Genomic DNA, 26,916 nt, shown 5'->3' with positions numbered 1-26,916 from the left:
TTCCCAACATTGTCATAATGAGGTAAACGTTGAATTTTCGTTAGTTATGTTTGACCTCAAGCACAAAGTTGAATACTTTGTGCAAATCATTAGACAAGTGCTATAGCTATACACCAAACTGCTCTTTGGGTTGTTAACCAAGGGGCATATGTATCTGCATTCCCCCCCGCCTCAGTTTAACACTACTTTGAATGCCATGCAATTTACAGACAAAAAATGATTTAAATTCTCACGTTTAAAAAATATTTTAGGTGGAGAAATGAAAGATTTGTTCATGTAAACATATTTTTTTCCTTCAGTTTTGTCGAGGCAACATGCTTCACAAGTCCTGATTAGGAGACGCCGTGCAAATACATTGCTTGAAGAAACGAAAAAGGGCAATCTTGAAAGAGAATGCATTGAAGAACTGTGCAATAAAGAAGAAGCCAGGGAAATCTTTGAAAATAACCCAGAAACGGTAAGAACTCATGAAAAGTGGTCAGTTAGTATACCTAGACATATAGTTACAGACAGAACATTTCTAGCTTTAGTCTCTGTTCCCTCGTGTTCCTTTTTAAAGTTAATGATTGTGTATATCACTTTCTGTGGGCTCAATCCACCCACCAGTGCAGGAGACACAGGAGATGTGGGTTTGATCCCTGGTTCGGGAAGATCCCCTGGAGAAGAAAATGGCAACCACTTCAGTAATCTTGCCTGGAAAATCACATGGACAGAGGAGCCTGGTGGGCTGCAGTCCATGGGCTCCCAAAGAGTTGAACACAGCTTAGCAACTGAACAATGACAACAGTATCACCTTCTGCATTTTCCCACTGAAGCATTTCAGGAGGAAGTGCCTTCAAGGGTGGGCATGTTAGGGAAATATTATTTGCCGAAAGCAATGTGCTCTGACCAAACTATAATTCAGTTATACCTAATTATCACAAATAGTATGAATTTCATGGTTTGTAATTACTTTCTCTCAACCAGTATTTTGTACTGTTGGGTGAGGGGAAGGCATCTCTAGTGTGCGTGTGTGTGTGTGTGTGTGTGTGTGTATGACTACATTGTTATCACTATGCCTTATTAATTCTCTCCATTGGCATTTTTAACTAAGCTTTAGAAAACAGGACCTCTAATTCAAAGCTTGGTACATAATAGGTATTCAGTGAATGCTTACTGAAGAATTCATTTCAATACCGTGTTTCCTAAGAACACTTTTAATTTATTCCATAAACTCTTGGGAAGTTTCCTAAGGCCACTTTAAATCATCGATAATCCCAGGGGGTAGAATGTATATCTTTAGTGCATACATTTTTCCAAGTTAGTCTAGAAAACTATAAAGATATTTGTCTTACACAAATAAGAGACCCTTAGAGCTGATCTTTAGCCCCCCAATTCTCCTAGAGAAGCCTTTCTCTAACTTGTTCTGTGGGTAGCAAGAATATAAATAGTGCCTCTAAGAATCAGGATGAGGGTGACTTTGAGAATTAAAATTTGATGACCTTTGGGGTTACCCTAGATTTTTTTCCTGGATGAACTGTATATCCAAAAGGAAACAAGGGAAGCATATGTATCTGCATATGTATCTTCAAAATACCTCCTTTACTTCTGACTTAGCTCCTGGGACCATGAAACTAGATAAGCAGTAACAAGCAGGAACTATTTGTCTATAGTGAGAGAACTTGTCCAGGACAGCAATAACTTGTGTTTTCTGGAATTACCCTTTAATCCTCTTACCTCCACATACTCTAATAGGTTCAAAGGGAGTTTTTCCCAAGGTACCCATTTTTAACACTCTCCAAGATTAAAACCAAATGTTTCTCTTAGTTTTGCTGTCTTTTGTGGAAAAACAATTGACAAGGCAAAAATACTTTATTTCATACAAGGTAACAGTGTACTCTTATTGTGTAAGAAGCAAATACACACACCACACACATATACATAAATGTTTCTTTTTATTATGGAAATTGAAACTATATCCCAAAGTAGAGACTCCTCTTTTCAGTGATTATCAACCACCTGCTATTCTTGTTCTGCCTATTCTGTACCCCATTCACTCTAATTTTTGTTTTGTTTTGCCGGAATATTTTAAGACAAGCCTGCATGCACAAGATTTCATTTTATTATATCCCCCATCAGTACTTAAGCATGTATTTCTAACACTAAATGTATTCTCATAGTTTAGCCTCTGAGTAGCAAATGGGGAATGAGACAGAAGACATGTGGAGGGGAGGGGAAGAGTGGAGAAAAGAAACTCATTTATGTGCTTCCTCTCCTCCACTCATTCTGATAATGGTGTTATGGATCGAAGAAAAAGAGATGATGGTGAGAGTGAGGAAGAAGTGGGAGAAATGAAAGAAAAAGCATTTGTTATTGTTTCCCACTTTCTTTCCTTTCCCAAACACTCCTTGTCTACATCCCTCATACCCTGATCCACACTCCCAGTCACCACCTTATTGCTTATCTCCCCATTGTCCCTAATACAGTCCTTTCCCCATTACATTATCTCGTGTTGAACCCATTCATCATTACCTATGTCCTGGCTTTTGTTCTGTAGAACAGGGGTTCCCCAACCTCTGGGATCTAATGCCTGATGATCTGAGGTAGAACTGAAGTAATGATAATGGAAATAAAATGCACAATAAACATAATACATTTGAATCATCCTGAAACTATCCCCATTCTCTTGGTCTGGAAGAAAAATTGTCTTCCATGAAACCAGTCCCTGGTGCCAAAAAGATTGGGGACCGCTGCTATAGAGGACAATATCAATGTCTGAATTGCCTAGTGGTTGGATCTCATTCTTAGAAATTAGTAGATAAGTGTTGTGTAGGTTTACATGTGAGAGGAGGAAGGAATAAGGACTTTAATTGTATCCTGGATGAAAGTTATGCTCTGTACTTGAGGTTGTTTTTGTGTAGAAACGTTGGTTTCTCATGAGGAGTTCTTATGCTATTAGTGCTGCGCATTAGATATTTTATGGCTTAAAAAGGCTTTTGTGAACCAGCCTGGGGACCTTTCCATCAGAAAATCATTGTTAACGTTTTTCTCTTTTTGGTCAAGTGTGTTCCTTAGTCCAAATTACTGATTAACAGAAAAATTTCTTGGTACATCACCAGTTTATAAGTAAGGTATTACATGTACATAAGATGCTAAAAGATAAATGCCCACTTCAAATTATGTTATTCAGCAGTTAATCTAGTGTGTGTGTAATCAACATGATGTCAAATATATCAAATGGGTATCTAATCATCATGGAAAAATGAAAGGATTTACAAAAAGGGGGCATATGTAGTCACATTTAACATCTTCAATGGAATCTGTTTTCAGTTTAGAAGTCTTTGAAGCATGATTTAATTGATCAGTATTGCTTTAAGCCTAAAAACATTTTATTGGCTTAATGCTTCTGGTGTACCTTTTACTATAGAAAAAATGTTATATTGTAATGTGAAAATGACAGTTATATGTAATTTATTGCATCTTTAATATAAAACATGTTTTAAAATTAAATGTTAACTTTATAGTGAAATTTACCTTTGTTAAGATATATTTTTTCTTTTCTTTTTTTCTAGGAATATTTTTATCCAAAATATTTAGGTAAGTTTAAAGGATCTCAATCATATAATCTTAGAAATGATAGAAACTTAAATATGATGAAGTCCAATCCTCTGTTTATATATATTCCACCCCATACAATTTCATTAGTCTTGGGAGTAATTTGCTATCCTTGCTGTCCTTTTATTTAAAGACATGTTCCCAACTTTCACTTTTCTTTGCCAATCTTATTTGGCAGTGTAATAGAAAAGCTGAAGTCCTAAGAAAAATAATAATATGGTGTGGGCTCTAGTCTCAGACCTAAAAGTTCCTGCTATGTCAGATTAGGCAACTTATTTAACTGTTTAGTTTCTGTATTATATTATGTTATAACTTTATTTTCTATCTTCAGAGCTATTGGGAATATCAAATAAACACATGAATTAGATAGATTTTTAAAAATTATGTCGAACTTTCTTCAAATGTAAAGTATAATTCAACTGATTTATATAGTTGAAAAAAAAGTATGACCTTTTTTATTATGACTTATTTTTGATTCACATTTTATATTTTGGTCTTTATTTAGTTATATGTGATGAATTCCACTGTTGAGTACAGAAATGCTCTACCTTAATTAAAACCTTTTTGTCATTTGATGTGTATATTTTGTAGGCCAGTGTTCCTAACTGGGAAAAAGAAATGTTTATAATCCTGTCTCTGGTAAACTTAATAGTAATTTCACTAATTACCACAGCTCATGCTGGGGGCTCCTTACAGTGAGATAATGTTACCCAAGAAATTAGATCACTATTACATATTTTTTGGACAGTGTTTGGATTTAGAGTTGTAAGAGTTCAGGAAACATGTTAGTCTATCCACATCCTCCGTGCAGTGCACTGAAAACATGAAATTTGGGCAAAAATACTCAGGGCTTCATTATATAAAGGTAAGTTTTTAAATTGTGTTCTTTTCCTTAGAAAATAGAGTAAACAACTCTGCCATCTGTGTAGGCCTGTAAAATATCACCGGATAAAATGGATGATTAAATTTATGAGAGGAAAACTTCTTGGGAAGAATGCTACATTCTGAGCCAAGATGTAAACATCAGAAATAGCTTTTAGTTTTTAGTTCTTGCCCAACTGGTGGATTAGTTCAGACTGCTGACTTCTCTTAAAATCATCTCAGAAGAAGCAATAGCTATTCCAGGTGCTAATAATAACAAAATATAATGAAAAAAAAGGTCAAGGAATGTGAGCAGTCCACAGATAGACTGAAGGCGGCCTGACCCACTGTGTGTGTGGAGACCTGGGGTGCTGACTTCTGAGGCAGCAGTAAGAAGACACATTGGGTATTTTTAAAATACTGAGCATTCAAATCGAGCAAATTTTTAAAAGTACTATAGAGAAAACCCTGAGCAACAAAATAAGGAAGTAACAAAAATAGGGATAGAAGTAAATGGAAAACAAACAGAGGATTAACAGTAGAAAATCTCACTTTGAAAATGAAACGTAAGGAAAGTAAGTTAGATGAACCTCTGGCAAGAATAAACAAGGAAAAAGAAAAAAAGGGAAAGAAGGAATACCAAAACACAAAACGTAGGTTAAAGGGAGGAACTACTATAAACCCAACATAGATTGGATTTATAATCATTAAATAAAAATTATAAAATAAAATATAATCATAATATGTTACAAAAGATAATCGTATGGCAATATGGGTATAGTAGCGTCATATTCTAGAACCAAGATTTCTTTCTAGTGTGTTCTGTCCTGACCACTGGAACTTCTCCTGAAAGTGCCTCTCTCTCCGGCTTTCTTCCATGATGGTCCAAGTTTCTATTCCTAATTCCAATTCTTGGGAGAGCTTCTGCTTCAGGCTACAAAAGCTAAGATCTCTCTCTAGTTCTCCCCTTTGTACTCATTCATTCTCTCCCACTTCCTGCATTCCTGTTGGACAACAAGAAAGAGAATTGGGAAAGTAAGGGATAGGATTACACTGCTTTGAGTAACCATGCAGCTCACTCTTCACAGTGTACTTCTAAAAAAATTAGAAAAAAAATTCCAAAAAAATGTTTTCAGTGTATTAGTATGGACTCGTATATAAGGTGGTTTATGGGTTAAGCGTACTTTGTAGTCTAGCCTGGGGTCATAATCACCATATGAAGCATTTCACCTGAACCTCTAGCTTAAGGGTTTTGAATTTTGGCTGTCAGATTTGTCCAGAACTGCAAACGAGGCTTTCTTACAAGCCAGAATCCTGATGAAACGTTCACACTAGAGTAAGATAATTCTGGGAGTGGGAGATTCAAGAGGAGGAACAAATGAATTCAGGGAAAGAATACTCAAGACCTAAGATTGCCTAGGTCTCATTGGGTCTCCAGGAAGAGTACAGTGTAAGTATAAACTATTGTTTTTGTGGGAAAATATTATACCCTACCTTGGTAGGCTAAATAGTGACCACCCCCCTCCAAAGATGTTCATGTCCTATCCTTAGAACCTCTGAATGTTACCTTAATTGTTGTCTTTGAAGATTTAAGTTAAGGATTTTGAGATGAGAACATTATTCAGTGTAGTTATAAATGTTCTTATGTAAGGGAGGCAGGAGATCAGAGTTTGTAGTAAGATATATGACAATAAAGCAAGACTTGAGAATGATACGAGGTTGGAGCCATGAGCCAAGGAATACTGGTAGCTTGTGAAATCTGAAGAAACAGAGGAAATAGATTCTCCGTTAGAGTCTTTAGAAGGAACGCAGCCCTACTAACACCTTAATTTTAGACTTCTGATCCCTGTAACTGTAAGAGAATAAATTTGGGTTATTTTGAGCTGGTGAGATTGTGATGATTTGTCACAGAAGCAGTAGGGAAGGAATATACACACAGACTTCAAATGAGCCTTTGCACCCATCTGTAATAAACTGTGTTCTCCAAAGATGACTGCAAAAATATTTCCTATCTCACATATTCTTCTGCAATGTCATCTTGCCACTTTCCGTCACTAAGTGGAGTCTATCCTTTTCCCCCTCCCCCAAATCTGAGTGGACCCTGAGACTGCTTTGATTAATAGACTATGATAGAAGTGACGCGGTGCCTCTTAATTGGCCTGGCAGCTTCTTTCTTCTTCCTCTTGGAAGCTAAATACCACGAAAGCAGTGCCACTTTAGGACTCTGTACTCAGGGAAACACAAACATGTGGAGAAGCCCTGAAGCATGGCATATACTGCGTGGAGACAGATGCCAAGAAGCCTGCGCTGTTAAACATGTGAGTGAAAAGTCATCCAGAAAGTGGATCTTTGAGCCCCAGCCACCCTGACTGGTCCCGAGTGCAGCAGAGACAAACAGTTTAAATAAACCCTTTCTAAATATTTGATACATAGATCATAAGTAATATAAAATGATTATTTTATAAGCCACTAATTTTAGGAGTCTTTACTCAGCAAAAGATAACCAAAACACCTCCTTTTTAGTGGGTTAGTGACTGTCCCGGGAAATCCTATGGACAGGAGGCTGGTGGGCAACAGTCCATGTGGTTGCAAAGAGTTAGACGCAACTTAGCAACTAAGCACTTACAACTGTCTGTACAATGAACTGATATATACAATGTTGTCTTCAGTGGCTGTTAAGACATGTTATGTTGTTGGTCTTAAATGACCTTTGGTTAAAGTCCATACGTATTTTATTTCTGTTTTTCATCTTATTTCTGCCAGATTGCTGAATCTAATTTCACAAAGTTGTGTTGAGAAATAAAATGAATAAAGTAAACCTGCTTTGTAATATTGAGGCATTATACAAACATTATTTTATTAATCTCTATGCAACATTGGAAGAATTGGAAGTTGCCTACAACAACCAGAAACACTAACTCATTCTATTCACTTAATAATAGACAATTTCTAAATTAGGCTCTGGTCTACAGATTTAAGGGTACTTTAGGTTTCTGCTACAGAATTAAGAACATAGATTTATGTGGCAATAAATTTCTTTTTGCTAATCCAAGATATTTTCCCCTTCTGGCTTTAAGGCTCTTTTCCAAAGAGAAGCTTCTATAAATATGTTTTTCATGATGGTGTATATATTGCAATCTTGCTTGTAGATTTTTGATTTTTCAAAAAGGTGGATGGAGACATTTAGGGTTGACATTTTGATTGCTGAATCATGTCAATACATAGAAGCATAAATACCCTACTGCTCTGGATAATTTCTACCATGATTTCAGATCAAGTTTAGTGTATCAGCTCTAAGATGACACTTGTTTGTGTTTTACAGCTTGTCTTGGCTCTTTCAGAGCTGGATTATTCACTACTGCTCGTCTGTCAACTAATGCTTACCCTGACCTGAGGAGCTGTGTCAATGGTAAACACCTCTACCATCAGTTTAAAAAACAAAACGACAAAAGCTTGCAAGTAAAGTACACCCATATAAATATAACTACTGTTTAAAAATCAACAAATGAGTCCTTGAAGGGCTGGCTGTAGGCCAAGTTAGGGAGTTTTCTCAAAATACATTTGAGGAATAGTGTTTTTTGGGGGTAGGGGGTATGCCACATGGTTCTAGCACTGGGTCAAATTGGCCAAATAATTATTTCTTTCAGTGTTTGTTTATTATTTACTTAGTTTAAACTTTTAAGTATCATATAACATTTGTATGTATCAGAAATGTACAAGATGAGTTCTTCTTTTTGGCCATGTTGCACAGCTTGTGGGATCTGAGTTCCCCCATCAGGGATTGAACCCAGGCCACAGCAAGGAAGATCCCTAACCACTGGACTGCCAGGGAACTCCCTGAAGGAATGTGTTTTTAGATGTAAAGACTGCTTAAAATGAATTTTCTAGCTAACTTTTAAATTGAAGTTGTCCTTATTTGCCAAGCTTTACATCGTTGGCTCCAGAATTTTATTCCCAAGAGCTTTTTGACTGTTGTTACATAATCATGTACTTATGAGCAAATGTTACAGTTGACTAATATATTACAGGGGAGCCACATTTATTTTTCTGACTTTTGGTATAAATGTGGAAATGTGGAATTATTGGTATATTATTGGTATACCACATTTGGTATAAATGTGGATATAAATGTGTAAAATATTGTGATATCAAATTAGCCTTTTCCCTCTGAAGTTCACATAAGGCCTAGTGATAAATCTGGTAGATTATTTGTCTCTAGTTTATCAGTTTCCTGACATGCAGAGACAAAGGTGAAATTGAAACATGTAAATTGGAATGTTTGTCCAGTGACTATTTTACATGCAGCATTGGTACTATTGAGATATTCACTTATCTGCACTTTCTATAATTCAAAATTAGCTGTAACTTCACAAGTAAAACAGTTTGCTTGAACATGTATATTTAATTCATACTTTATTTTTTTAATTTACCCAAGGACAGAAAAATAATTTTATAATTTCTTGATTAACCTGTTTTCTATTCTTTTAACTAGTATCTGGACTTCCTAGATATCCCAGTGGTACAGAATCTGCCTGCCTATGCAGGAGATGCAAGAGATGTGGGTTTGATCCCTGGGTTGGGAAGATCCCCTGGAGTAGGAAATGGCAATGCACTCCAGTATTCTTGCCTGGAGAATTCCCATGGACAGAGAAGCCTGGTAGGCTATAATCCATGGGGTCACAAAGAATCAGACACGACTGAGCAGCTAAGCACACACACATAACTGCTGCTGCTAAGTCGCTTCAGTTGTGTCCGACTCTGTGCAACCACATAGACGGCAACCCATCAGGCTCCCCTGTCCCTGGGATTCTCCAGGCAAGAACACTGGAGTGGGTACACACATAACCAATACCTAATAAATTGCTAATTTTCAGAAAACTTGCTTTTAGGAGGACATTTTTTGAAAAGTTCAGTGATTAGATTTTAGTTAAATTTTAAAAAAGTGTTTTTTTGCAGTTAACAGTTTGCTTTGCTAACTTAAGGAAAATGTCAAGGAAAGATGAAAGGAATTTTCAGAGTTGGCTAGGAAGGCTGGAAAAACAGGTGCGGGAATACGCAGGAGCCAGGAACCATTGCAGTGTCTAGTGAGGTGAGAGAGACCCTAAATAAATCAAGAAATAAATGGGCATATCATTTAAGATAGTGATAAAGTGCTGTGACATTTTATGAAAGAAATATCCTTGCCTTAAAAAATCACAGTATTCTGCTGCCTGTTGCCCAATGTCTGAAAACCATTTGACTAGAGTTCTGTTTATTTAAAGCAGGAGAATAAATCTGGTCCCTGTTATTCCGTGCTGTGCTTAGTCGCTCAGTTGTGTCTGACTCTTTGAGACCCCATGGTCTGTAGCCCACCAGGCTCCTCTTTCCATGGAGATTCTCCAGACAAGAATACTGGCGTGGGTTACCATTCCCTACTCCAGGGGATCTTCCCAACCCAAGGATCAAACCCAGGTCTCCTGCATTGCGGGTGGATTCTTTACAGTCTGAGCCATCAGGGAAGGCCCTCTGTTATTCTATGTTATCCCAAATTGGAAGTCTCAAATTTTTCTGTTGGTACTGAATAATTTCATTGTTCTGCCTACCTCATGAAATTGTATTAAGACTCAAATAAGGTAATATATAAAAAGAATATTAAATTGCAATTATTGACTATTGTGTATATTTGCAAGCATAAAAGTAGTTGTGGGGCTTCCCTGGTGGCTCGGTGGTAAAGAATCCGCCTGCCAATGCTAGAGATAAAGGTTCGATCCCTGATCCAGAAGGATCCCACATGCAAGAAGCAGCTAAGCCTGGGCACCACAACTATTGAGTTTGTGCTCTAGAGCCTGGGAACTGCAACTGCTGAAGCCCACAGTAGAGTCTCTGCCCTGCAGCTAGAGAAGCCACTGCAATGAGAAGCCCGGGCGGCACAACTAGAGACTAGCCGCTGCTCCCAGCAACTAGAAAAAGGTCCGAGCTCAGCACGAAGATCCAGCAGAACCAAAAATAAATAAATAAAATTATTTAAAAAAAGAGTGGATTTAAACAAAAAGTAGCTTCCTTTTTCAGAAATAATTATAAAAGTTTAATAGATCCACTTTTCTTCTTGAAAAAGTATTTGAAGGACTCAGTAGTATTTTTTCCCATATACCATAGACTTTGTTCATGAGATTTCTATTAAAGGACATAATTTCTATTGTACTGTGGTGTGTTATAAAAATTAAATAGATATGTATTTCCTTTAGCCATTCCGGACCAGTGTAATCCTCTGCCATGCAGTGAAGATGGATTTATGACCTGCAAAGATGGCCAAGCGACATTCACTTGCATTTGTAAATCAGGTTGGCAAGGAGAAATGTGTGAATCTGGTGCGTATAACATACCCAGCTGGTATGGGTATGTATAACATACCCAATCTGAATTGACTTCCTGGAAAGTTCTCAGAAGGCTTTATTACTTTGAAAGTACTCTGTTTTTTCCCTTTAGATATAAATGAATGCAAAGATCCTGTAAATATAAATGGAGGTTGCAGCCAGATTTGTGAAAACACACCTGGAAGTTACCACTGTTCCTGTAAAAATGGTTTTGTTATGCTTTCAAATAAAAAGGACTGCAAAGGTAAGAGTAAAAAAAGGCATTTACTGTGTAAGTGCAAAAATTCAGTTAGAGGAATTTCCCCAGGAAATTCATGGAAAACTCTTGAGTTTTAAGTGTTTATAATAAGTATGCATTATTATCCACCTTGAAGCCTGTGATTCTGTGGGACTGCCTTTAGTTTATTGTTGATTGGGTATTTTTTATTTCAGAGTATTTTGTTGTTTTCTTATTGTGTATGTATGTGTGTATTGATACATGCACATGCATATGTTCTAATGAAGAATTTCATTATATGGTGATAAAGTGAAGTTTTAATTCAAGTCTTCGCATATTACAGTATTTGCAAAATCATTGTTGATCCTATTTCTTGTTATTATATTCTTTATTTCAATAAGATCTACAGTTTACAAATAAATCACCACAATCCTTAGTAACTTCTTTCATTGTATTTTATATTTCCTTGTCAGAAATAGCTTTCTAATTTCCAATATAAACCCTCCATCCTGCACCTCATTTCCTGTTTTGTTTCTGAAAAAGATGAAACTCTGGTTTTTCTTTTTCTTTATACATTTACGATCACATCACTGGTCATAACTTTTTTTTTTTAATTTAAAACTTAAATAATTCCTGTCAGTTAATTTAGCTTTTTAAGTCATTTTGCTAGTGTGTTTCTTTTTAAATTTATTTATAGGGCAACAATGGAGAAACAGACATAGAGAATAGACTTATGGACATGGGGAGAGGGGAGGAGAGGGTAAGATGTATGGAAAGAATTACATGGAAACTTACATTACGATATGTAAAATAGATAGCCAATGGGAATTTGCTGTTTGGCTCAGGAAACTCAAACAAGGGCTCTGTATCAATCTAGAGGGGTGGGATGGGGAGGGAGATGGCAGGGAGTTTCAGAAGGGAGGGGATATATGTATACCTATGTCTGATTCATGTTGAGGTTTGACAGAAAACAGCAAAATTCTATAAAGTAATTATCCTTCAATAAAAAGTAGATAAATTAAAAAAAAAAACAACTAAAAAAAACCAAGAAATATTTTTCCCCCAAATTTTGCCTTTCTTTTTTCTGCATGATATCTTTTCCATTAGGTTGCTTAACTGTCTTTTACTAAATCTTCAGATATAAGTGCTAGGTATGCGGGTAACTAAACATGACATTTTCCAGCCTGGAGTTGCTTTTAGAAAATGGGAGCAAGTTTTTCTCTCTTCTTTCTTCCTTCCCTTTTTTTCTTCTTTCCTTTCTTTTCTTTCTTCATCCCTCTCTTCCTCCCTACCCCTTCCCCATCGTCTTCTCTTTTTGTGATGAGGTGAAAAAATTTAGTAAGTTAAAATGTAAAGTTGTCTTGTTCAGCTCTATTCATAGTCTGCTTTCATAAATCCTTAAATTGAATTCATATTCAATGAGTGGTCTGTCCTTCACTGCACTGCAGTGTTTGGCATAGTTCACTATTGTTCTTCAGTCGCTCAGTCATGGCCGACATTTTGCGACCCCATGGACTGCAGCACACTTGCAGTCCTAGACAGGCTTCCCTGTCTGTTATCTCCCAGAGTGTGCTCAAACTCATGTCCATTGAGTCGATGATGCCATCCAACCACCTCATCCTCTGTCACCCTCTTCTCCTCCTGCCCTCAGTCTTTCCCAGCATCAGGGTCTTTTCCAATGAATTGGATTTTCACATCAGGTAGCCAAAGTATTGGAGCTTCAGCTTCACCATCAGTTCTTCCAGTGAATATTCAGGATTGATTTCCTTTAGGATTTACTGGTGTGATCACCTTGCAGTCCAAGGGACTCTCAAGAGTCTTCTCCAACACCAGAGTTCAAAAACATCATTTCTTAAATGCTCAGCCTTCATGGTCCAACTCTCACATCCATTCATGACTACTGGGAAAACCATAACTTTGACTAGACGACCTTTGTCAGCAAAGTGATGTCTCTGCTTTTTAATACACTGTCTAGGTTTGTCATAGCTTTCCTTCCAAGGAGCAAGTGTCTTTTAACTTCATGGCTACAGTCACCATCCGAAGTGATTTTGGAGCGCAAGAAAATAAAGCCTGTCACTGTTTCCATCGTTTCCCCATCTGTTGGCCATGAGTGTTGGGAATGCATGCCATAATCTTTATTTTTTGAATGTTGAGTTTTAAGCCGGTTTTTTCACTCTCCTCTTTCACCTTCATCAAGTAGTAGTAGTAGTTTAGTCACTAACTCGTGTCCAACTCTTTGGACCCCACAGACTCTAGCCTGCCAGGCTCCTCTGTCCATGGGATTCTCTAGGCAGGAATCCTGGAGTGGGTTGCCATTTCCTTCTCCAGGGGATCTTCCCAACCCAGGAATCAGACCCAGGTCTCCTGCATTGCAGGCAGATTCTTTACTGACAAAGCTATGAGGGAAGCCCAGTGAAAATCACTCAGGCGTGTCTGACTCTTTGGGACCCCATGGACTGACTATACAGTACAAGGAATTCTCCAGGCCAGAATACTGGAGTGGGTAGCCTTTCCCTTCTCCAGGGGATCTTCCCAACCCAGCGATCGAATCCAGGTCTCTTGCATCACAGGCAGATTCTTTACCACCAGAGCCACAAGGGAAGCCCCACCTTCATCAGGAGACTCTTTAATTCCTCTTGGCTTTCTGCCATTAGGGTGGTGTCATTTGCATATCTGAGGTTGATATTTTCCCCTGTTATCTTGATCCAGCTTGAGCTTCATCCAGCCCAGCATTTCCTATGATGTACTCTGCATGTAAGTTAAGTAAGCAGGGTGACAATATATAGCCTTAATGTACTCCTTTCCCAATTTGGAACCAGTCTGTTGTCCTATGTCTGATTCTGATTGTTGCTTCTTGACTTGCATACAGGTTTCTCAAGAGGCAACTAAGATGATCTGGTATTCCCATTTCTTTAAGAATTTTCCACAGTTTGTTGTGATCCACACAGTCAAAGGCTTTAGCATAGTCAATGAAGCAGAAATAGATGTTTTTCTGGAATTCCTTTGTTTTTTCTATGATTCAGTGGATGTTGGCAACTTGATCTCTGGTTCCTCCAAATGGTGGTTTAGTCACTGAGTTGTGTCCGACTCTCTGTGACCCCGTGGATGTCAGGGAATGTTTAACAGGAGGATTCCTACATGCTGTTTCTCATAAATCTTCCGTTTCTTATTAGTTTCTGTTATCAGAAGCCAGTGGAGGGGCACGCTGCTCCCAGGACTGAGGTCATAGGATGAAACAGGCTTGAATCTCCTTCAGTAAACATTCTCCTTTGGACAAAACTGCTTAGTCTCGATCCTCTTTCTTAAGATATGGATTGTCTCCTGACCTTGTGACCATTATTAATCCCTTGTTCCCTTGGTAACGGTTGCTGTAGGTTTGGTTTTGAAAGGTTGTTGCTGAATCACGCAAAGATGCCGGGATTCTTGGCCCCCGGAGGAGAAGAATTCAATCCGGGGCCAGAGACGAGGCTTGATCGCTCAGAGCTTGTGTAATAAAGTTTTATTAAAGTATAAAGGAGATAGAGAAATCTTCTGACATAGGCATCAGAAGAGGGCAAAAAGAGTACCCCCTGCTAGTCTTCAGCTGGATGTTATATAGTCACTAGCAGTCTGTTAATGAAAGAAAGGAATGTCTTAAAACTCAGAATGGCACCAGGCCCCTCACCCATAAGATGCATTTTGGGATAATCTTGGCACCAAATGGTTCATCCTGGGCCGTAAAATGATTAACTTGAATCTTGTAGAAGGACAGATTACCATACAAATAGTTTTGTTTACATAGATCAGAGCAACAATATCTAAGTATAACATACTGGTTTTTCAAGTAGGTTCTGAGCCATTAGGCAGGACCCACTTGAAGACAGAGTTTGGGGTAAATGCATAGTGTATTAGCATAGCTTAAGACAAACATTTCCATAAAAAATGCATTGGTTATCTCAAAGTTTGAGAATAGTTAACTTCAGGTGAAACCAGGTGTCATGGCAACACAGTATTTTAAGAGAAACCTCCTTTTACATTTGTATAGAGAAGGAAAAAAATCGCTAGTTTGTTTCCTCCTGCTGCTTAAGAGAGATAAAAATGTCTAACACTTGCAGGCTATTTCCTCTTTTTGGAGACCCCTGGCCTTCCTGCCTGTTACCCTCTCAGTTTTCTGATCTTTATCATTGTCAAAAGAAATTTCTTGTACAACAGCCTATATATACTCACAGAAAGATCATTAAAGCACCTTTGCTCCATCAGAGCTTGGATCCCCGTGTCTGTCTGTCTTTCTTTCTCTCTCTCCCTCCGGCTCTCTCTTTCACTTTCTTATCGTCAGCTCCGGACCGCCAGGTCCTAGTCCATTAAAGGACCCCAACACATGGACTGTAACCCACCAGGCTCTTCTGTCTATAGGATTCTCCAGGCAAGAAAACTGGAGTGAGCTGCCATTCAAGAAAACTGGAGTGAGCTGCCATTTCCTCCTCCATGGGGTCGTCCGACCCAGGGATTGAACCCAGGTCTCCTGCATTGTAGGCAGATTCTTTATCAACTGAGCTACAAGGGAAGCCCTCTGGTTCTTCTGCCTTTTCTAAATCCAGCTTGTACATCTGGAAGTTCTCAGTTCATATTCTGTTGGAGCCTAGCTTGAAGGATTTTGAGCATTACCTCGCTAGCAAGTACAATGAGTGCAGTTGTGTACAGTTTGAACATTCTTTGGCATTTCCCTTTTTGGGGATGAAATGAAAGCTAACCTTTTCCAATCCTATGGCCACTGCCAAGTTTCCCAAATTTGCTGGCATATTGAGTGCAGCACTTTCACAGCATCATCTTTTAGGATTTGAAATAGCTCAGCCGGAGTTCCATCACCTCCACTAGCTTTGTTCGTAGTAATGCTTCCCAAGGCCCACTTGACTTCACTGTCCCAGATGCCTGGCTCTAGGTGAGTTGATCACCCTATCATGGTTATCCTGGTAATTAAGACCTTTCTTGTACAGTTCTTCTGTGTATTCTTGCCACCTCTTCTTAATATATTTTGCTTTTGTTAGGTCCATACTGTTTCTGTCCTTTATTGTGCCCATCTTTGCATGAAATATTCCCAAGGTATCTCTAATTTTCTTGAAGAGATCTCTTGTCTTTCCCATTCTATTGTTTTCCTCTATTTCTTTAAATTGTTCACTTAAGAAGGCTTTTTTAAAAATCTCTCCTTGCTATTCTTTGGAGCTCTGCAATCAGATAGGTATATTTTTCCTTTTTTCCTTTTCCTTTCACTTCTCTTCTTTGCTCAGCTACTTGTAAGGCCTCCTCAGACAACCATTTTGTCTTTTTGCCTTTCTTTTTCTTGAGGATGCTTTTGATCACTACATCCTGTATAGTGTTACAAACCTCCATCCATAGTACTTCAGGCACTCTGTCTATCAAATCTAATCCCTTGAATCTATTTGTCACTTCCACTGTATAATCAAATGGAATTTGATTTAGGCCATACCTGAATGGCCATGGGGTTTTCCCTACTTTTTTCAATTTAAGTCTGAATTTTGCAATAAGGAGTTCATGGTCATTTGCTGGCCTTGTTTTTGCTGACCGTATAGAGCTTCTTCATCTTCAGCTGCAAAGAATATGACCAGTCTGATTTTTGTATTGACCTTCTGGTTATGTCCACCTGTAGAGTCGTCTCTTGGGTTGTTGGCAAAGGGTGTTTGCTATTACCAGTGAGTTCTCTTGGTAAACCTCTGTTAACTTTTGCACTGATTCATTTTGTGCTCAAGGCCATACTTGCCTGTTACTCCAGATATCGCTTGACTTCCTACTTTTGCATTCTTGTCCACTATGATGAAAAGGACATATTTTTTTTTTTTTTGCTGTTAGTTCTAAAAGGTCTTGTAGGTCTTCATAGAACTGTTCAACTTCATCTACTTCAGTATTAGTGGTTGGAGCATAGACCTGGATTACTGTGATTTGAATGGTTTGCCTTGGAAATGAACCAAGATCATTCTGTCATTTACTATGATATCAGTTAAAGTGTAGTTAAGTGACTTTAGGGTGAACTGCATAAACTTACAATTTCTTATCAGCAATTATACAGTTTTAGATTATATATCTTTCTTGTTTGCCTATTTGGAGGTGTTTGAGGGTAGATAATTAGAATACCAGTATCATTAGAACACTAGTTACAGAAAATCATCATAATGAAAGGATACCATGTGCATTCCATAAGCAAATAATACCCATTTGTACTTGAACATCTAAATACTTGAAAGAATTTGTGCTGCTAAAGAATTTATGATTTACATTTAATTAAGAGCAATTTAATCCTTAGCCATTGAGTTAATACACATTAACCAAAAGTTCTCTTAGAAATGAGTGTCTCTGTTGATCAGTACATATGTTTTTGTATGGTTCATTTACATAGTGTTTTGTTCACAATGCATAAGCAATAAAGTACAAAATTAGTAGAAGAATATATATACAATTGTTACAACAGGGCCTTTACTTAAAATGTGAATTTGGTTGGGATTAAGTTGCCAGTAAATTTCCAAAAATGCAAGAATAAAACTTTTCATCAGACATTAGAAGTCAGTGTAGAGTCATAAAATATATATACTATAACCCACACTCATATAATTTAAAGGAGTTCTTGTAATATGCCTCAAATCAAATAAATTTAGTCATGTTTTTACATCCTGTTGAAAATATGGATTTTATAGCTCTTTTTTAAAAATTAAGTATTTTTTGAAGTAATTATAGATTCACATGCGGTTGTAAGGAGTAATAAAAGACATCCCATGTACCCTTTACCCAATTTCCCCAGACAAGAATACTTGCAAAACTATAGTACCTCATAACATACAGAATATTGACATTGATACAAGCAAGATACAGGAAAATTTACTTGCCACAGTAAATTGATTCATTTTTTTTTGTGCAGGTTATTTATTTAATTTTTTTGTGTGTGCAGGTTATTTTAAATAGAGAAATGTCTGAAAATTTGGCCAATTTTTGGAAAAATTAAACTATCAGCTTTTTAGAGTAGAAAATCTAGATTTTATTCTGAGCTTGTCTTTCCTCAGAGAGTACAGATGAGAAAGTTCGTTCAGTCACTCAGTCCTGTCCAACTCTTTGCTACCCCGTGGACTGCAGCACGCCAGGCCTCCCTGTCAATCACCAGCTCCCAGAGTTTGCTCAAACTCATGTCCATTGAGTCGGTGATGCCCCACAACCATCTCCTCCTCTGTCGTCCCCTTCTCCTCTCACCTTCAATCTTTCCCAGCTTCAGGGTCTTTTCAAATGAGTCAGTTTTTCAAATCAGGGTGGCCAAAGTATTGGAGTTTCAGCTTCAGCATCAGTCCTTCCAATGAATATTCAGGACTGATATCCTTTAGGATGGACTGGTTGGATCTCCTTGCTGTCCAAGAGACTCTCAAGTCTTCTCCAACACTGCAGTTCAAAAGCATCAATTCTTCAGTGCTCAGCTTTCTTTACAGATGAGAAAATTTCACTATAATAATTATATCACTATTGAACTATTTCTATCACTTGTTTTTTTCACAGGCACTTATTCAGTAACTAGTTGCAATTTGAAATTTCTGAAATATTAATTTAATGTTAAAATTTATCCTGGATTAGCTGTGGCTTCATAAATAGTTTAAGACCTTACCCAATCCCATTTTAAATTTGAATCACTTGAATAATTTACGCCGTAATAGTAGTATGCAGATTTAGCTATTGTCCATTTCCAAAGGAAAGGTGTAAGAGTGATGAGCTATCTCATTTTTATCCCATTTTTTATATTTGTGATAATACAGAGTAAGTAAGCTTTTTTTTTTTTCAGTGTAGATAAGCTTTTAAGACTGTATTTCAGAAACATGTGTTTAGGAATATATGTTAAGAATATGATGAGTCTCTTCAATTTATTTTCATACTGTAACCTGGTAGATAAGAAAATAACTAAAGCCTTTTTTTTCTTTTACGTGATTACAAGGAAATAGCAGACACCAATCAAACTCCCTATGCATTTGTGGAAAGAAACTGTATTAACTGAACTAAAATGTGATGATAGATTTAATATTTTGCTATTTCCAGTCCACTTTGTTGTCTTAGATATATGAAACTAGAACCAGGAAACACAAATCAAGTGTTCTTTGCTAGTGTCTAATGGTATGGAAAAAAATTTTTTTAATACACTTGTTTCATTTGTAGATGTGGATGAATGCGTTTTAAAGCCAAGCATTTGTGGCACAGCTGTGTGCAAGAACATCCCAGGAGACTTTGAATGTGAATGTGCTGAAGGCTACAAATACAATCCCGTATCAAAGTCTTGTGACGGTAAAGTTCTGTTGGTATTATTGGTGGTGGAGGGGGTGAGTTGGCACCCTGATTTGAAATGAGAAGCATTGGTTCTCCTTGATATCAGTAATCAGATGTTCTCAGCTGGTAAAATCCATGCTATAATTTGATCAGTGGGGTAGTGATGACTTCCTTCCAGATTAAAAGTATGGACCCATGCATGATCTTCAGTGCTGTGCAATCTGATGGCCCTCTAAGCTGTATTTGAATTGCAGACCTCCCATATATGATAGAAGCAAAAGAAACACATAATATTCAAAAATAAAAAGAAACTGAAAGGAAACACACACACACACACACACACACACACACACACACAGAAAGGAAGACAAGTTTAAAACAAGGTGGTTAGAAATGTTTGGTTTTATGCCAGGCTTTTCAGTGATTTTCTCTGTGTGTTTAAGTGTGTCATTTTATTGTAAAATAGTAAATGATCTAATTCCATTATAATTAAATGTATGTAAAAAGAAAATCTCATCATAACCAGATGAGAGCCAAGCTCTAAAACCATAAGAAGCAGTGATTAGTGATGTCTGGATTTGGGAGAGCTCCTTGAAGCTTGTGATTATTTCATTTCACTCCAGTGCTGCTGCCCAGGTAGCTTAGATGTGTCATAGGGTTATTTTTTTTTTAATCATGGATATGTACAAATTATCTCACATCCTCCTCTGATTTTTTTAAAAATTTTAAAGTGAGTTTAATATCATGACTGAAAGTGAAAGTGAAAATTTCTCAGTCATGTCAGACTCTTTGCAACCCCATGGACTATACGGCCCATGGAATTCTCCAGGCCAGAATACTGAAGTGGGTATCCTTTCCCTTCTCCAGGGAACATTCCCAACCCATGGATCGAACCCTGGTCTCCCCCATTGCAGGTGGATTCTTTACCACCAGGGAAGCCCAATATCATAACTAAAACTAATCAAATTAATAGTAATTTTAAGTGTACAATTCAGTGATATTAATTACAGTCACAGTTATGCAGCCATTACCATTATCTGTTCCAAAATTTTTCCAAACAGAACTCTGTAGCTGTCAAGCAATAAATTCCCCCTCCTCCCTTTCCCAATCACTAACAACCTCCAAACCCTACTTATCTCTCTGTGAATTTGCTTAAATTGATAATAGTCTTAGAATAGATTTTTTCAACTATTTATACTCCTTTTGAGATTTTGATGTCTTATATCCTCACGTACTCAATAAACAATATCTCCTCCCACACATCATTTCTACTCTCCCACCCTTCCAGATAGAAATTACCATGGTCAGCCCTAAGCATTTGCAGATTTATTATTAGCCAACTTCATCACATTGTATTGTATTGTAGTTATATTCATTGTATATGTTGAATAACTACAAATTGTCATGAGGTGGCCAAAGTATTGGAGTTTCAGCTTCAACATCAGTCCTTCCAAAGAACACCCAGGACTGATCTCCTTTAAGATGGACCGGTTGGATGTCCTTGCAGTCCAAGGAACTCTCAAAAGTCTTCTCCAACACCACAGTTCAAAAGCATCAATTCTTTGGCACTCAGCTTTCTTCACAGTCCAACTCTCACATCCATACATGACCACTGGAAAAACCATAGCCTTGACTAGACAGACCTTTGTTGACAAAGTAATGTCTCTGCTTTTTAATATGCTATCTAGGTTGGTCATACCTTTCCTGCCAAGGAGTAAGCGTCTTTCAATTTCATGGCTGCCGTCACCATCTGCAGTGATTTTTTGGAGCCCCCCAAAATAAAGTTTGCCACTGTTTCCACGTTTCCCCATCTAGTTGCCATGAAGTGATGGGACCAGATGCCATGATCTTAGTTTTCTGAATGTTGAGCTTTAAGCCAGCTTTTTCACTGTCCTCTTTCACTTTGATCAAGAGGCTCTTTAGTTCTTCACTTTCTGCCATAAGGTTGGTGTCATCTGCATATCTGAGGTTATTGATATTTTTCTTGGCAATCTTGATTCCAGCTTGTATTTCATCCAGCCCAGCATTTCTCATAATGTACTGTGCATATAAGTTAAATAATCAGGGTGGCAATAAACATTCTTGACGTACTCCTTTTCCTATTTGGAACCAGTGTGTTGTTCCATGTCCATTTCTAACTGTTGCTTCCTGACCTGCATACAGATTTCTCAAGAGGCAGGTCAGGTGGTCTGGTATTCCCATCTCTTTCAGAATTTTCCACAGTTTATTGTGATCCACACAGTCAAAGTCTTTGGCATAGTCAATAAAGCAGAAATAGATGTGACATACATTTATACAATATTTTATTACTTTAGTCATGCTATTCAATTTCAATAGTATTGAGGGCTCACTAATTTTGGGGTTCTATTTTAAGACATTCAAAGGGGTTCTCATTTTAAGGGGAAACTATGCTATAGCAGTGTTTGAGTTTTGGAATTTTCAAAGATCACAGGGTATATTCATCTAAAAGTTCAAGGATCTTACATATTTCTAAAGTGTATCTAAGCTGAAGCATCTTATTACAACTTTTCAAGAATGATTTTCTTAAAGTATGGATTGGGACAGGGACCATAGAGAAGATTTCACGAAATGGGAGGTAGTAGCACAGTGATATTTTTTGTTTTTTTATATATTTGATAAGTTAAGAAATAAATGTATGCCCTTAAATTTATTGCCACCATAAATCATTGCATTATGGAAAGTGATATTTTCTTGATATAGTCATTTAATCTCCAACTACATTGTTGTTTAGTTGCTAAGTTGCATCCAGCTCTTTTGTGACTCCATGGACTATAGCCAACCAGGGTCCCCTGTCCATGGGATTTCCCAGACAAGAATACTGGAGTAAGTTGCCATTTCCTTCTCCAGGGGATCCTCCAGACTCAGGAACTGAACCCACATCTCTGGCTTGGCAGGTGGATTCTGTCTCTGTGAATCACATTAACCTTCATTTAAAAGGGATCTTTTCTTCCCTTCCCTTCCTTGTCTTCCTGTCCTCACCTCCACTCCTTCTTTTCCTCTTCCTTTTCTTTTCTTCAAAGCAAAGAGTTAAGAAGAAAGTGTCAATGGAATTTATATGATCAGATTCGACAGTTACATTGAGATTCTTGTTTTTTCCTTCAAAATCAGAAAATTGGCATAGTTGTTATATCTTTATTAATTATTAATTACTGAAAGTTAATCATTAAATTTGTTGATTCAGGTATATAAACAAATTGAAACTATATTTGTGACTCATTTAAATTTCTGTGGCAAGTGTATAAAGGTGATTTGATGTCAAAGAATTTCTTTCACTAAGGATTTATTATCACTGAGTATCTTATACTAAAATCAGAATAGTCCTTCTTCTGTTGGGTTGGACATTTAGGAGACATTAAAATTTATTTTCTCTTTTCCCCCAGATGTGGATGAATGCGCTGAGAACTTGTGTGCTCAACTTTGTGTCAATTACCCTGGAGGTTACTCTTGTTACTGTGACGGAAAGAAAGGATTTAAACTTGCCCAAGATCAGAAGAGCTGTGAGGTAACACTTTGCAATACTAACCTTCGCATCCCTTTTTAAAATTGAGATCCAGTTACTTATTTCCACATAGTTGAGGTAAATAAGAAGACAGATTTCTACTATAGTTGCTATAGTTCAAAACAGGCTATGAGTCACAATCTATATACTAATTTTGACCACGTAATTTGGTAAACATTGTGAGGGACTTCCCAGGTGGTGCTAGTGGTAAAGAACCTGCCTGCAGAAACAGGAGACATAAGAGATGCAGGCTCATTCCCTTGGTCAGGAAGATCCCCTGGAGGAGGGCATGGCAATCCACTCCAGTATTCTTGCCTGGAGAATCCCAGGGACAGCGGATACTGATGGGCTGCAGTCCACAGTGGGTGACAAAGAGTTGGGCACAACTGAAGCGATATAGCATGCATGTGGATAATTAGTGACTGGATTAAGAAAAAGCTGCAGGGCCACAGTTCAGAGAGTGCTCATCTGTATAGCCTGTACTTTTATAAAATGCAATGTGTATGTTTACTTAAAAAACTATAAAAAGCTAAGGGTTACACTTCTCTTTGTGAGAAAAAATCTTCCATAGAAATTTCAGTGGAAACACTTTTCAGTGTCTACTTTTGTTTATCACACTCTGACAAGTTTGATCATGGCTTAGACATGTTAGTACTTGCAAGAGTGTGCATAAAATCTCAGGTGGAAACAATTTTGTCAGAGTAGGATTTAGTTGAGGTTTAAGTATATCGAAATTCAGAGGGGTCAATTTTGTTATTATCTCTCCAACTTCTAGGTTACTCAAATTCAATTCATAATTGATCCAGAAATTGAATGTTGCGGGGTAGGTTCTAATATTTCTTCCACTGAAGAAATTTTAAGCTCTTTTTTTTTCCCCCTAAGTAAGGATCACATTAGTGATATTTAGTCCAATTCATGAATCTCTTTTAATTTTTAAAAGTGAAAGTGAAATGTCATGCTTATGAAGTAGACATTAAAAAAAAGAAATACCCTTAACTGATTATTTAATAGTCATTGATTTACACGTACTCTCTATCTGCTACCAAGAGAAGCTGTATGTGTTTTAAAAATGTCAACATTTCATATTATGCTACCTATTTGGTAAAGGAAGGTAAGGAAAGCTAGTTGGTATATGTAGTAACTCTGTTAGTGCTTCATTGAAATGTATTATGTACATGTCTATTTTGTAATTTGATATCCTATTATTTCAGTATTTTTTGTAGTTACACATTGCCATCCTCCTTGGAATAGATTTACTGAAGTTCTAAGAGGAAATGAGATATTATTTTAGGACCTAGATTTAATACAGTGCTGTTTGCACCGTTCTCCCCAGAATATCCCTAGAAATATGCCCAAGAACTTCTCCTTAAAAAACTTTACGTTTAAATGTTTGTTTTTACTCTTAAAAGAAAAAAAAAAAAAAAAACCCTAATAATAGTTCATTCATGTGTGCTAAGTCACTTCAGTAATGCCTGGCTCTTTGTGACCCTGTGGGCTGTAGCCTGCCAGGCACCTCTATCTATGGGATTCTCCAGGCAAGAATGCTGGAGTGGGTTGCCATGCCCTCCTCCAGGGGATCTTCCTGACCCAAGGATCGAACCTTCGTCCTTTATGTCTCCTGCACTGACAGATGGGTTCTTTACCACCAGAGCCACCTGGGAAGCCCTGATAGTAAATCCTCTGACTCTAAATTTTTTTTTTTTTGGTAAATTCCTTGAAGATTATGATGATCTCTTACTTTATATTTATCCTGTTCAGGTTTTTCAGCATTTCCTTTGATATATAGAGAGCACACTTTTGCTCAGAAAAAATTTGGCTTAATAAGACTTTAAAACAAATGGAGGGTGCGTGGGAGGGAGGCTCAAGAGGGAGGAGATTTATGTATAGATATAGCTTATTCTGCTATAAAGAAGATGCCTGCAATGCAGGAGACTTGAGTTCACTCCCTGGGTGGGGAAGATCCCCTGGAGAAGGGCATGGCAACCCACTCCAGGATTCTTGCCTGGAGAATTCCATGGGCAGAGGAGCCTGGTGAGCTACAGTCCATGGGGTCACAAAGAGTCAAATGCGACTGAGCGACTAACAACATCATAGCTTATTCACTCTATTTTACAGCAGAAACTAACACAACATTGTAAAGCAATGGTACTCCAAAGAAAAACAAATAAGCTAGGTACAAATAAATAAAACTGGCTCAGTGGTAGGGAATCCACCTGCCATGCAGGAGCCCGCAGGAGACACAGGTTTGATCCCTGGGTCAGGAAAATCTCCTGGAGGAGGGCATGGCAACCCACTCCAGTATTCTTACCTGGAGAATCCCATGGACAGAGGAGGCTGGCGGGCTACAGTCCATAGGGTCAGAAAGAATCAGACATGACTGAGGTGACTTAGTATGCATTCTTGGAGATTACACTGATGGACTATACAAGGAAGTAAAAGATATTGCTTTGTTATTACCGTGGGTATTCTGCATTTATTTTATTGTATCAGAGAGGATATGTTTGACAAGAACACTGCTGCTGCTGCTTCTGCTAAGTCGCTTCAGTCGTGTCTGACTCTGTGCGACCGACCGCATAGACGGCAGCCCACCAGGCTCCCCCGTCCCTGGGATTCTCCAGGCAAGAACACTGGAGTGGGTTGCCATTTCCTTCTCCAATTCATGAAAGTGAAAAGTGAAAGTGAAGTCGCTCAGTCGTGTCCAACTCCTAGCGACCCCATGGACTGCAGCCTACCAGGTTCCCCCTTCCGTGGGATTTTCCAGGCAAGAGTACTGGAGTGGGTTGCCATTGCCTTCTCCAGACAAGAACACTAGGAACCAGAGAAAGCATGATATCCTGACACATACAACCAAGCAGTAACCAATGCTTTTTCTTATTTTTTTGCCTTTTCTCTAGGCTGTTCCAGTGTGCCTTCCTTTGGACCTTGACAAAAATTATGAATTGCTTTACTTGGCAGAGCAGTTTGTAGGGGTCGTTTTGTATTTAAAATTTCGTTTGCCAGAAACTACCAGGTGAGGTACCAATGTCAGTGATAATTATAGAAATAGGCAGGTCAGGACAGAAAGGAGTCACTGAAAGGTTTTAAATCCATGGAATTTTATTAACAATCATATAATTTAGGTTCATTATCAATCAGATGATATTGGGCACCCTAAATTTCTTTTTTTCCTTCACATATATTTTTCACGCTTGAATCATTTGGGGTTGTTCTAGGCTGATCTTCCCTAGTGATCATTTTACCTGAAGCCAGAGTTCTTCCTATTCTAATGAATACATATTTTTAAGAAGCTGGAAAAGAGGATTTAATGTATTTGTGAAATTTTCATTCTTTTTTATGCTTTCTAAGTAATGGGAATAATTCAAGAAACTGCTTTTAGAATATAATTATATTCATAATTATTAAGGAAACTATGATAAGATTGCTGAAGTAGTATATTAAAGAAATGTGTCACATGATTTTAGTTGACTGAGTACTTTATCTCCTCTTCCTGTAGTTGGGTTGACTTTGGAGAGTGAGTAATTGCTTCTGTTTTTGAGTCATGATGCTACTTTATCAAATTTTCTCAGAGCCATACATTGTTGGAACTAGGGGAAAAAAATTGGAATTTTGTTGGAATAATGGAAAGGAAACATTTGAGACTGATTATAGAATCCAAATTTTAAAATATTTTAATTAGATAAGCATGTATATTTAGAATTTAATCCATTAGATATATGAGTGAATACTCATTAAATAATTCAACTCAATTCATAGAAATTTTATTATTAAGGAACACTGAAATTTATTCACTGATATAATTGTGCCCTTTTAGCACTCTAATTTCCCCCAAAATGTGGTTTTCCCCTTTAACATCTGAGAGCAAAGAATATCTTCTAGTGATATAGATTGGAGACAGCCTTTCCTTGCTATGAGAATAATTATGAGAGAGAAGAATTAATTATCTCAGACGCTTTCAGAGGTATTCATTTCTCACCGTTCACAAAAGCTTGGGCTGTAACATCAGATAAAATTGGTCAAACAATTGTTTTCTTTCAGTATTTATTATTTAGTTTAAACTTTTTATTGAGGTATTATATGTGTTTGTATAT

At 37.5% G+C, this 26,916-nt stretch overlaps 1 protein-coding gene across 1 annotated transcript in view; it reads left to right on the top strand.

Annotated features, from left to right (window-relative positions):
• PROS1 (protein S) overlaps window positions 1-26,916 on the top strand; it is a 62,077-nt gene that overhangs the window by 14,723 nt on the left and 20,438 nt on the right. Inside the window, exons 2-9 of the mRNA XM_055567858.1 lie at window positions 300-457; window positions 3,552-3,576; window positions 7,778-7,864; window positions 10,680-10,802; window positions 10,921-11,052; window positions 19,201-19,326; window positions 22,710-22,831; window positions 25,723-25,838. Of these exons, the coding sequence (XP_055423833.1) occupies window positions 300-457; window positions 3,552-3,576; window positions 7,778-7,864; window positions 10,680-10,802; window positions 10,921-11,052; window positions 19,201-19,326; window positions 22,710-22,831; window positions 25,723-25,838 (889 nt within the window). The remainder of the gene's footprint in view (window positions 1-299; window positions 458-3,551; window positions 3,577-7,777; window positions 7,865-10,679; window positions 10,803-10,920; window positions 11,053-19,200; window positions 19,327-22,709; window positions 22,832-25,722; window positions 25,839-26,916) is intronic.

The sequence above is a fragment of the Bubalus kerabau genome, chromosome 2, assembly GCF_029407905.1.
Source record: "Bubalus kerabau isolate K-KA32 ecotype Philippines breed swamp buffalo chromosome 2, PCC_UOA_SB_1v2, whole genome shotgun sequence".
NCBI classification, from domain to species: domain Eukaryota; kingdom Metazoa; phylum Chordata; class Mammalia; order Artiodactyla; family Bovidae; genus Bubalus; species Bubalus kerabau.
The sequence above is the reverse complement of the archived record's forward strand: the minus strand, read 5'-3'. Positions and strand labels throughout refer to the sequence as shown.